The following is a 13,308-nucleotide window of genomic DNA, read 5'->3' on the forward strand; positions in this document are numbered from 1 at the left end:
TAACTATTAGTGACACCCAGGGATGTTACTGTGTGATCCATCTTTATTCCTGTGTGATCCGTCTTTATTCCTGTGTGATCCATCTTTATTCCTGTGTGATTCATCTTTATTTCTGTGTGATCCATCTTTATTCCTGTGTGATCCATCATTATTTCTGTATGATACATCTTTTATATCTAGTTATCAACATTCCTATTCACTATCACCAGAAAATGCAGTCTAACAAACAATCACAAAACATCAGTAACTTAAAACAGTAAGTTTCTTTGTCCAGCTCTATTGGTGGGTAGCTCTGCCGGTCAGGCCTGGACTCACTGCCATGTCTGGGGGTCTGCTGGCATTGGGCTGGCTGGCCACTGACCTTAGCTGTGGGTCAGCCAGCTCTGTTCTGTGTATTGCTCATCCACCTCCTGCGACCAGTGGGCCAGGCCAGACTTCACCAGCTCATGGTGATGGTGGGGGTGCAAGCCAGCTAGCCTAAAAGCCCAGACCCACTTCCAGTTATCGAATACCCCATTGGTCACTGCCACGCATGTAGTTAAGCCTCATCTTAGGGCTCATGGCAGGTTTACCTGTCCCTGTTGGGAAAGCATGCAGACCTCGAGGCAGAGGTCACGGCTACTGGTAGGACTCAGAAAGAAGTTTAGGGTCATTTAGTTAACCCACACCAGCAAAGTAATGATGCAGTCATAATTATGCCCAACTGACTTTCTTTGGGTTTCTTCCCTAGCCTTGATTACAGAAGCTGAAAGATGCTCTTATGAAAATAGTTTAGAATCATCCTGACTTGTCAGGATGAACTTGCCATTTTTACCATTTTTCAGTTGGTCCGCAAAAGGTATTTTCTAAAACTGTGTTATGTGTACCATCGATAAACTATCTCCATGGGATGTTCCTTTTCCCTTTTACAAATCTGCGACACTTGTTAAAATTGAAAATTAATAAGCTTCTGTTTTTATCCTTCTTCTGTTTGAGTGATTACATATAATGTCACTTGTCTCGGTTGGAACTTCAACTCAAAAAACATCTTTCGGCTTAAATATATTAGTTGCTGTTGCATTTAACAAACATTAAATCTGTGCTGTATACCACTGGTGGGAGCCGGTAGTGTTAGGCCCCCTTGTGGCCTAATCCAGTAGGAGACCCCAAAAGATCAACAGGACTCGAGTTCGATGCAATAGCAAGAGATTTATTTCCAACGCGCTGGGGTCCACTTTCACAGACTCCTAAAACAGGAGACAAAGGCGACCCTGACACACTATACACACAAGTTTTTATAGGGTTTCAGGGGGCATCATTGCACAGCACTAGAGATACAGTCTCTGATTGGTTGACATTTGGCAAAGTATGAGCTGTTACAGTTTAGTTGGTCATTACTGGTGGTCTTTTGTTCTTAGGCTAGGAAAAGGAAAACATCTGGCATCTGGCCTTGGGTTGTCCTGTCTATTACTTATCTAGTTCTTGCTGTTGCTAGGGGTGAAAGGATATTCTAAAGCAGCATGAGCTGATTTAGCATGTTCCTGGAACAGGAGGATGTGTTCAGGCTAATGTACAGAATGGAGTCTTTTTCATGGTCCTACATTCCCTCTTTTACAAGAAGCTTGAATATTCCTACCCATCTGGGTCAGCCTGACCGTTATGAGTTTCTCAAGGATTATTTTGACATTGGGGTTTTCAGGACTAACCGATTGGCCTCATCTCTGGAGGGAACTGAAAACTGAGGCCTTGTCTGTCCAAAAGGCTTTTCTGAAGCCTGACTAGAGTTTGGTCAAGTAGCTAGGCAAAATCAGGTGGGTTCTTATATTAGTGGATGGGAACAAGCCTAGTCATTAGCTTCAGAGAGCTCTTAGGCCACAGAACTGTTTACTGACCAGTGTGCCTCATCTAATAAATAAATCTGTGATTAAAGAAAAGAAGGGATTTAAATCCTTTGCTTTTTTTCATGTCAAGAAGTGTTCGATTTTGCAACTCAACTATGAGATTGGGTCATCTGGATTTTCAGGGATTCACCTCTGCTGATTAAAGAAAAGTCAAGTGCATCCCCTCTATCTTGATAGGGGTGTAACTTGATATAGGGGTGTAACTGAATAACCTATAAGAACATCCTGAAGCAGGGATTCTTAATCTGCGTTCATAGATGCTTCGCTCCAAATTCATGAATCGAGTTTCCAAGGTCTATAACTTGGATGGTATCATGGGTCGATAGGTGTTCTTCCAAAATATGTGCCAACTTGGCTGGGCCATGGATCTCATAGTTGGGCAATTGTGTAATGAGGTAACTCAGCAGCTATGTAATGATCTCCGTAATATGATCTGATATGATCAGCCAATCAGTTGTAAGGGGATTTGGGTAGGATGCAATGCTCTTACTCAGCTCACCCCCTGATCTGGGTGTGGCCTGCATCATCTTTTATCTTACACGATGATATCAAAGGAGAGAGGAGCAGAGAAGAGACCTCACTACCACCAGGAAAGAAAAGGCGCCAGGGGTGGAGAACTGTCTTCGGGACCCAAGGTCCCTGCACTGGGATCTTCTTAGACCCAGGGAAGGTTGATGCCAAGACAAACATGGAGAGCTCCAAGGAGTGCTGGGCCCCAAGATGTTGAAAGGAGACAAGGATTTTCCCCCCAAAACCAACAGAGAGAGAGAAAGCCTTCCCCTGGAGCTGGCACCCTGAATTCCGACTTGTAGCCCCCTAAACGGGAGAGAATAAATATGTCTGATTGTGTTTCTGTTTTAGCAACACTAGACAACTAAGACAGAATTTGATGCTGAGATTCAGGCACTGCTTTAACCTAAAATGTAGAAGTGATTTCGGAGTTGGGTAATAAGTAGAGACTGGAAGAAATTTAAGGTAACAAATGGTAAAAGCTGGGAGTCCTGGTGTGGCACTGTAGGCTAATGCGTCAGACTGCCAAGTTGTTTGAACTGCAACGTCGGTGGTTCAAGCTCTCCAGCTGCTCCTTGGAAACCCTATACAGGGTCGCTATGGGTCGGAATCGACTGACGGTGCTTTTACAACAATGGTAAAACCCTAATTGCCTTGAAAAGACTGTTGATGGGATTATGAATGTCAAAGGTGAGGGCTCAGAGGAATGTGAGGAGAGTGGTAACACTGGCGATAGCTTAGATGGTTAGAAATAGCAGCAGCCAAACCAGGAGACCTGGGCAAGATGGTCTGAGTACCTTCAAGCAGGACTTTTCCTGGCAGAGTAGAAAGTGCCTATGATACTTGCCAGTGGAACTAGGCTTAGAAACCCATGGCACAAGAGAGTTGGGTGTCTTCAGTCAGGAAGCTTTCTGGAGGAGTGGAGTGCCACTGGGCACTTATCTATGGGTCCAGGCTAGCCAACTCTTGGAGCAAGAGAGCTGAGTGCCTTTGGTCAAGGCTTATTGGCATAGTGGGGTTGCCTCCGGGGACTTATCATTAGAGCTAAAGAACTTCATAACACTTGCTCAAACAGGGCAGAGGCTGGGTCATCCCAAGAGACTGAGGGGTTTAGAGGCCGAGGAACCAGGAAGAGACAAGGAGTGTAGGAAGCAGACCTGCCTTGGTCTCAAAGGATAGGACCCTAACCTCTAGGGTTTCAAAGGGTGGCCTCCCAGCTTTCTAGGCTTCAAAGAATCAGATCTTCAACTTGGTTTTGGAGTGTGAGGTTGCCATTCACGGGTACCATGGAAATAGGTTCAGATCCACTGCCCAACTCTGATTGGTGGGGATGCTGTGCCCAAGGGACTGAAACATGGAGACTTCAAGGACCAAGGGGTCAAAGTCCCACTCACTTGGACCAGGAGACGGGCTGCTCAAAGCCAATGGAGCAGAGCTTCCACCCAGAATCCAGAGAGCATGACCAACACCCAGAGTCTGTTCTCAGGGAAGAGAGGATAATTCTTGAGCGCTGAGAATTAATGTAAATTGTTCTGCTGGGTTTTTCACTTACTTGGTACCCATTATTCCCTCTTTCCCTCCTATTTCTCCCTTTTGTAATGAAAATGTCTACCATGTGTATGTTCCACCATGTGCCTGTTCCACCATTGGACTTTGGACGCAGATAAGTTATATTCTAGGTTCATAGATGAAGAGGATTTATTTCCCCAGGATGGAATTTGAACTTGGAGATAATTTAAGACTTGAGGGAATGATAATGATGGAGTGAAAAGTATTGGATGTGGCAAGGATATGCATTTGGAGGGACCCACAGAATGTGGAATGTCTTAGATTGAATTGTGTCCTCCAGAAATATTCGTCAGCACCACTGGGCCATGATTCTCCATGGTCTGTTAGTTAAGAAATGATGTAATCTGGCAATTGTGTGATGATTTCATCATCCCCCATGAAGTCTGTCGTCCGTCCGATGAGATCAATCAATCAGTTGTAAGGAGATGAAGGTGGGATGCAACATCTTTATTTAGGTCGCAGCCCTGTGAGGGGACTTTCCCATGATATACCCTGCAATACCTTTTATCTTACAAGAGCAAAAAGCGAACAGAGAGGAGGGGCCTCCGTACCACCAGGAAAGAAGATCCAGAGTGGAGCGTAACCTTCAGACCCAGGGTCCGTGAGCTGAGAACCTCCTAGATCCAGGGAAGCTTGATGCCAAGACACATGGAGATCTCCAAAGAACACAGTTCCCACAGATGTTGAAAGGGGCCAAGGATGTTCCCCCAGAGCTGACAGAGAAAGCCTTCCCTGTGAGCTGGCCTCCTGAACTTGAACTTCTAGCTGCCGCACTGTGACAGGATCAATTTCTATTTATTAAAGCCATCCTTGTGGTATCTGTGTTATAGCAGCACGAGGTCACTATGAGAGATGGGGGGAATCACATCTTCATAGTTTTTACTTAGCACTACTGAAATTTGGCATATCCTGAAATGATGAAAATAGGCAAGAAAGCTGATTAACAGTGCATGAGATCATCAAGTTGTATCTGATCAGTCAAAATCTCTTTGACATCCTTCTTGACGTAACTATCACAGACATGCATCTAGACCTTGTTATTTGAATTCATACATGAAGAGCATGTGTTGCCATATCACAATTCTGTTCTTTTAATATTTTGATAATGATTTCAAAATATTTGGTATTCCTATTGATATTTTAGTTCATCTCATGCATTTATATATTATTCTGAGAAAGAACCCGTAGTATTCACTAAACTGCTTAAAAGGGATCCATGTAAAGGTAGAAGTTTTGTAACACTAAGAGGGGAGTAGTTAATCTTATAGTCCAGGAACAGAGGACCCTAGGACCATCAAAGGAGAACAGCACAAGCGGAATGTGGGACCCTGTCCAGAGACGCAGCGACACCAGAGATGGAGGCAGAGATGACAACATGGAGAGAGGGAGCAGCTGAGGACTCTAGACTCATGGAAAGAGAGGGACTCAGAGCTAGCAGCCAGGAGGCAGGCTTACAGAATGTTGTCCTTTGGTTGTTTAAATGATTATATATTCCTGAGTGTTTTTGTGTACCTCACCCCTCCTCCCCACCAAAAAACCAACCAACCAACCAACCAGAGGGAATAGAAGCAAATACTGTTGAATGATGATGCACAGAAGAGATTGTAATCATTGCAATGAAACGATGAGTGTAAAACTGATGTTCTCCCATGCAAACTAATCACTCAAGTCACAATAAAAACTTAAAAAAAAAAAAAAAAAAAGGAATCCATGCATGAGAAAAGGTTTAGAATACCATTCCAGTGCAGGACTTGGCACAGTTTTCTGTAAAGGACCAGATAGTGACTGTTAGGCTTTATAAGTCATTCTGTCTCTATCGCAGCTCCTCAACTCTGCCATTGTGCCATGAAAGTAACTAATAAAACTTTACTGGGTTTGGCCCGCGAGCTGTCTTGTTCTAGAGTTTTATATGCAAGATCTTGGTGGTATTTAGTCAAGCAAAGCGTTGTAAACACACTGCCATTCAGTCATTCTAGTTCATAGCCACCCTCGAGGACCGCACAACTGCTCCTTGGGGTATTTGAGACTAAATTTTTATGGGAGCAGACAGCCTCATCTTTACCCAACAGGTGGCCAGTGGGCTTAAAGCACCAGCCTTTTGGTTAATGGTCTAATGCTTAACCTACTGTACCACCAGGCCTTCATGCTTAGGTGTTGTTGTTGTTGTTAAGTGCCATCGAGTCGGGTCCGACCCATAGCTACCCTGTACAGGGTTTCCCGGGGTGTAAATCTTTACAGGAGTAGAAAGCCTCATCTTTCTTCTGCGGAGCGGCTGGTAGTTTCGAACCGCTGACCTTAAGGTTCATAACCCGATTCGTAACCACTATGCTACCAGAGCTCCTTTTTGTGCATAGGTGTTAAGTACCATCAAGTTGTTCTGTCCCATAGCAACCCTGATTTCCTAGGAGCGGCTGGTAGATTTGAACTTCCAACTTTTCAGTTAGCAAGGACTTTTGGTCCAGTGCTTCTCTTAGAGCGTCACTCCAGGATTTCTATTTAGGTGTAGGTTTCTCTATGGATTGTTGTTGTTGTTAGGTGCCACTGAGTCGTACTAACCCATAGCAACCGTATGCAGAGCAGAACGAAACACTGCCCAATCCTGGGCCAGCCTCACTACTGTTGCCACACTTGAGTCCACTGATGCTGCCACTTGGCCAATCCATCTTGCTGGGGGTCTTCCTCTTTTTCTCTGACTTTCCACCTTACCAAAGATGATAACCTTCTCCAGCGACTGGTCCCTCCTGACAATATGTCCAAAGTATGAGAGACGAAGTCTGGCCATCTTGGCCTCCAGGGAGCACTCTGGCTGCACTTCTTCCAAAGCTTGTTAAATCACTCCCTGCTGGCTTTCATTGCATTTATTACCCACCGCATCCTGACGTTGTAGGTCCTATTCCAAAAAGCTCTTTTGAGCTTCTTGACTAGGTAGGTGAATGTTGGTTGCATTTACAGATAGTTGACCTAGTAAAGAGAGTGGAGTCAAGGCTGGATAGGAATCCCAGATCTGTTATGTATGACGGTGACCGTGAACTAGTGTTGCCGTATCTCTGGGTCTCGCTCTCATTTGTATAATAGTAGTAGTAACAGCACCTGCCTATCATGAGCATCTGGTGTCAACACGGAAGCCACAGAAGAACATGCTGTCATTTTAGTCACTGAAGACATTTTTGGAATGGACAGCCTCACTGGTTTGCTTGAAATGATCAATGCCTGAGAGCACTTGGACTTGGCATTCTTTGAGAAAATAAACTTGGCACCTCACGGCTACTCAGCCACTCAGCTGTTTGCAGTTTCATGTTCCCGCCTCATCTTTCGGGGAATCTGATTTTTTTTTTATTTTAAATGGAACAGCTGGATTTTATAACTTCACAGTACACAGCACAGCTGGCAATGTGAAAGAAATAAATGTTGTGCAATAAACACATCTCTATTAATAAAGATCTGCATGGAGTATAATTATGCTGGATGTCTTCATCCTTTTTTTTTTTTTTAAAGAGTACACCCGTGCAGTGCAGCATTTACAAATGCTTCCTAGACTCTGACAACATGTAACTCAAAGGAAACAGACAGATGAGGTACAATGATGCCACTTGGAACGTTGACAAGCTATGAGCTTGATGGTGGTTGTTTTACTAAGTATATTTGCAAAACTATGTTATTTTGGGCAATGAAATAATCTCTTATCAATCTCTCCTCTTGGTCTTCTGGGTTTTATAACGCTGGTGGTACAGCCAAAGCACGTGGTGGTGGCTTTTTTCCTTCTCCCCAGGGGCAGAAGTTAGAAGGCCTCCATCTGCCTGCCTTGGTATAAGCGAGTTTCTGGTGTGTGCTGCGGGGGGAATCCGCTATGGTTGTTGTCTGCCTGTTCTTATCGAAACTCACCTTGTGTTGACAGGGGATGCCCCCTTCCAGTGCTGGCTCTGTAGCGCCAAGTTCAAAATCAGCTCGGACTTGAAAAGGCACATGCGTGTGCATTCGGGGGAGAAGCCTTTCAAGTGTGAATTCTGCAATGTTCGCTGCACCATGAAGGGGAACCTCAAGTCACACATCCGCATCAAGCACAGTGGGAACAACTTCAAGTGTCCTTACTGCGACTTCCTGGGAGATAGTAAGGCCACGCTGCGGAAGCACAGCCGGGTGCACCAGTCGGAGCACCCGGAGAAGTGTCCTGAATGCAGCTGCTTGTGTTCCAACAAGGCCTCCCTGCGCGCGCACAAGCGCACCCACTGCACAGACCGCCCGTTCAAATGCAGCTACTGCAGCTTCGACACCAAGCAGCCCAGCAACCTGAGCAAGCACATGAAGAAGTTCCACGGTGACCTGGCCAAGACCGAGGCCTTGGAGAGGAAGGACACGGCCAGGCAGAGCAGCCGGCAGGTAGCCAGGCTGGACGCCAAGAAGATTTTCCACTGTGATAAATGCAACGCCTCGTTCATGCGCGAGGATTCGCTCCGCAGTCACAAGAGGCATCACAGCGAATACAGCGAGCACAAGAACGCGGACGTGACGGTGCTCCAGTTCCAAATGCAGCCCAGCAAGCAGCCCGTCGAGCCCCTCGCCGTCGGGCATCTCCAGGTACCTCTGCAACCCAACCACGTGCCCCAGTTCAGCGATGGGAGGGTCAAAATCATCGTCGGGCATCAGGTACCCCAGACCAACACCATCGTGCAAGCCGCCGCCGCCGCCGCCGCCGCAGCTACCACCACGGTGAACATCATGCCCCCCGCCTTGGTGGCTCAGAGAACAGAGGACCTCCCCGGGAACAGCCGGCTGCAGATCCTGCGTCAGGTCAGTCTGATCACCCCTCCTCAGACCTCGGGGTGTCCAAGTGAGGCGGGAACGATGGCCCAGCCGGCTGTGCTACTGACCACCCACGACCAGGCAGAGGGGGCCGCACTGCACCAGACTCTGATCCCCGCTGCCCCCGGCGGCCCCCCGGAAGGTCCCGGTAACCAGACTTTCATTACTAGCTCTGGTATTACCTGCACGGACTTTGAAGGCCTTAACGCTTTGATCCAGGAGGGCGCAGCTGAAGTGACCGTGGTGAGCGATGGAGGCCAGAGCATCGCTGTGGCCACTACGGCACAGCCCATATTCTCATCCTCCTCCTCCCAGCAAGAGCTCCCCAAGCAGACTTACTCCATCATTCAGGGGACTGCCCACCCGGCTCTACTCTGCCCAGCTGACTCCATACCAGACTAATACATGGGGGTGGGGGTGGGGGTGGGAAGAAGACAATGAGAACAAAGCAAAGCCAAGAAAGGAAACCCGAAGTAGAATTCTGTAAGAGGTTTGCATTAAATATTCTTCAGGAATGTTGTGGGCCCCGGAGAGAAACAAATTGTAATTTTATACTGCTTACATTGGGAAGGAAATTAAATGCAGGGGTAGTTGTGAATATGTTTGTTTCCAATTAGATTTCCCAACTCTAATAAAGGAAGATGATGCAGCGATTACAGCGCTTGGCTGTGAACCACACGGTCACCTGTTCAAACTTACTAGCTTTGGACTCGTGGTTGGTGGTTCAAGCTCACAAGCCACTCTTTGGAAACCCTATACAGGGTTGCTATGAGTCAGAATCGACTCCATGGCACTCAACAACAACAAAGATTGGGTTGTTTTTTTCCTGCATCTCCCTAAATCTAATGGTACGCCTCAACCTCTTAAACTCCGGTTCTTAAATTACCAAACCATCCCCTCTGCAGAGTTTGGGAGATTAGTACATGGTTACAGATGTGTTGGTGTGATGAACTGTTCTCCATATAATGTTCATGGATTCTTGACAGCCCCCATCCCAAAACAAAGTGTGTGCTAATAAGCAAAAAACAAATGGTGTCGTAATAAATTGATACATGATTAAATATACTGAATGTTAAATGAGTCTTTAGTCAAAGCATGATTTAAAGGTATGGATCATTATACAATTAAAGTGAACCAGAGAAGCAAAAAGATTTTTAGTTCCAGCTCATAAAGATTAAGGAACCCTGATGACATAACAGCTAAGTGTGTGACTACTAACCAGAAGGTTGGTGGCTGGGACCCCCGCAGCATCTCCACAGGAAAATGACCTGGGAAACTGCTCCCCAAAACCTACAATGAAGGAAACCCTGCTCTGACATAAGGGATCACTATGAGTCAGAACCGATTCCACAGCACCCAACAGCAACACAACACAATAAATACTCACCACGTGCGTCTCATCTCCCTCAGAGTGGTGGCTCTGTAGGATAAAGCACCGGACTACGAACAGCAAGGTCAGTGATTTGAGCCAACCAGCCACTCCCAAAAAAAAAAAGATGAGGCTGGTGGTTCAAATCCACCAACCACTCCTTGGAAACTCTATAAAGGGTCACTGAGTTAGAACCAACTCAATAACTACAAGAAGTTAGAATCAACTTGACATTACCTAACAGCAACACAATATTAATATTATACCTACACCTTATTTCCCTTACAGTCAAGTTAAATATGCATGGTACTGAAAGTGTTTCAACTGCCTTTTGTATTTTGAAACCCCAGGTGATTAATCCTGATATTTGTTTATATGCACATTTGATACAAGCTCCTAGTAACCTTTAGGACAGACTTTTCTAGGATGTCACTTGTTTAGATGTTGATATTTGTGTAGCAGATGCAAGGTCTAGATGAGTGGCATGAACTAGTACCCAGATGTCTCCAGAAAGTAGAAACTGAATTACTTGAATCCATATGACTCAGCAACACTGTGCCCAACAGAACAAAACACTACCCAGTCCTGTACCCTTCTCACAATTGCTGCTGCCACTGTGCCAATCCATCTCATTGAGGGTCTTCCTGTTTTTTTCCACTGACCCTCAGCTTTACCAAGCATGATGTCCTTCTCCAGGGACTGGTCCATTCTGATACCATATCCAAAATATGTGTGATGAAGTTTCGTCATGCCTTCTTCTTAAGGAACATTCTGGCTCCACTTCTCCCAGGACAGATTTATTCTTTCTTCTGGCAGTTCAGAATAATTCAAATGGATCACTTCTTCGTCAAATTTTCTTATTCATTGTCCGATTTTCACATGCCTAGGAAGCAGTTGAAAAGGACATGGACTGAGTCAGACACATCTTCGTCCTCAATTTGAAGAGTATCTTGCCAAAGGGAAAGTTCTCTTTTTATTGTTTTGAATTAAAATTCTGTTTGGCCAGTAGGTGGTGACAGAGAGCAAGCTACAACTACCCATATTGAATGCCCATGACATTTTCTCAGCTGGTAATAACCTCTTTCATCTCTGATATCCGGGTGTAGCACTGTAGGATATGCACTGGACTGCTAAACCCAATAGCAACTCTGTGGGAGAAACATGTTCATCCTCTAAATCCTGTACAGAGTTAGTCTGAGTTACGATTGGGTTTGGTTTGGATTTAGTGTCATCTTCAGTTCCTCGTAGGCTAATCTTGAATGAATGAAACATGTTCTCACAGTGTCAGCATGTACTAGTGGCGAGAGGTTAATCTGTGAAGGAAGCATATTTAAAATGTTATGAGACCATATACATTTTCCCCCTTGGGAATCCCTGGTTGGTGCAAAAGCCTTTGGCTGTTAAGCAAAACGTTGGTGGTTGCGGTCTCCTTGAAAGAAAAACCTGGTAATCTGCTCTTTGAAAACTCAGCCGTCGCAAGCCCTGCAGAACACAATTCTACTCTGACACATGTGGGCTCACCAGGAGTCTGACTCTCAACTGCCACTGGTTTTACAGCACATTTTTGCTGCTTTTATTCTTTCCTCGACGTAAGAATTTAGTCAAAATTTTCATGCAGGTAATTTCACTTTTAGCTGAAGATGGAATTCTTCACCGCAGCCTCCCCACCGTATTTTTTTCCTTTTGGTAATAAACCAGTTGCATCTAGTTGACTCTGATCCATGGTAACCCCATGTGTGTCATGGAACATGGGACTTTCAAGGGCTCAGTGTTTAGAAGTAGACTGCCAGTCCTTTCTTTTGAGGTGCCTCTGGGTGAACTCGAACCTCCAACCATTCTGTTAGCAGCAGAACATGAACTGTTTACACCACTCGGTGACTCTAGTAATGAAGTGGTGGTGGTGGTTATGTGCTGTGGAGTCGGTTCCGACTCATAACGACCCTGTATGGGGTTTCCAAGGCTGCAAATGTTTATGGGAGCAGAAAGTCTCATCATTTTCCTGCGGAACAGCTGGTACTTTTGAATTGCTGACTTTGCGGTTCGCAGCCTGATTTATAACCACACGCTACCAGAGCTCCTTAGTCATGAAGTTGTTATTGTTTAGTGCCGTTGAGTCGGTTCCAACCCATAGCGACCCTGTATAGGGTTTCCGAGGAGCAGCTGGTGAGTTTGAACAGCCAGCCTTGTAGTTCAAATGGCTTTACAGTCTGACACATTAACCCACAGCGCCATAAGGGAAGTGCAAAATGTTGATTTGGAGAACTTGGTCGTTTGTGTGTTAGAAATGGAAAATCCGCTTCCCTTAGGAAACTGCTGATCTTTATAGCTGGGTTTTCTCTTCCTTCTTATTTTGAGAGTATACTTAATATTTGAACACAGTTCTAATGGCTTGCTGGATTTTCTTCCCCAGGATTCCTTTGGTTTCATATCAGTAAGAATACTAATGAACTTCCAACATACTATATTCATATTTTAGTAATGTTATCACTTTGAAATCATTGCTTGTAGCTCTTTAGAAAACTATTTGGCTCTTGAATTTTAGCTAGGAAACTTCTTTGTCATGGATAATGTTATCTACATCTTTCTTTTTTCCAAGAGTATTCTTTTTTCAACTTTTAAGTGACCCCCCCCACCCCCCCGCTCCCAATTGTAATATGTATTCAAGATAGAAAGTCTAGGAAACAATATTACAAAGAGTTTACAATTTATGAGATACTTGAGTTACGAAGAACCGCACTGATGACTAGAAAACACTAGTAGCATAGTGGATTACATGTTGGGCTGCTAACTACTAGGTCAGCAGTTCGAATCCACCAGCTGTCCCGCAGAAGAAATATGAGGTTTTCTGCCCCTGTAAAGATTTACAGCCTCAGAAACCCTATACAGAGTTGCTATGAGTCAACACAGAACACCATAGCAGCACTCACAACCATCCTTTGTTTTTTGGGGGTACATTGTATCATTAATATGTACTTATCATTATAGGCACTATATACAATGTTACATTGTGTAATCTGCTGATGTCATATTTGTCAGTTTATACATAATGGTTCCAACCTTCCAGGACAATAAAGATCAGATTTTTTTAAGATACTGATATTAAAAGGTAGTTGTTGTTGTTGTTGTTGTTAAGTGCCATCGAGTCGGGTCCGACCCATAGCGACCCTGTACAGGGTTTCC

At 44.9% G+C, this 13,308-nt stretch overlaps 1 protein-coding gene across 4 annotated transcripts in view; it reads left to right on the plus strand.

The window, feature by feature from the left end:
• The window catches only part of ZFP64 (ZFP64 zinc finger protein), a 102,877-nt gene that overhangs the window by 43,506 nt on the left and 46,063 nt on the right, over window positions 1-13,308 (plus strand). For 3 of the 4 annotated variants that reach the window (XM_006839171.1, XM_006839174.1, XM_006839172.1), the window contains one exon: window positions 7,855-9,161. The exons of the other annotated variant lie outside the window; for it this stretch is intronic. In XM_006839171.1, the coding sequence (XP_006839234.1) occupies window positions 7,855-9,161 (1,307 nt within the window). Of the gene's footprint in view, window positions 1-7,854; window positions 9,162-13,308 lie in introns of those variants that run through there. 4 annotated transcript variants of the gene reach the window in all.

Source organism: Chrysochloris asiatica, unplaced genomic scaffold (assembly GCF_000296735.1).
Source record: "Chrysochloris asiatica unplaced genomic scaffold, ChrAsi1.0 scaffold00023, whole genome shotgun sequence".
In the NCBI taxonomy this organism is placed as follows: Eukaryota; Metazoa; Chordata; class Mammalia; order Afrosoricida; family Chrysochloridae; genus Chrysochloris; species Chrysochloris asiatica.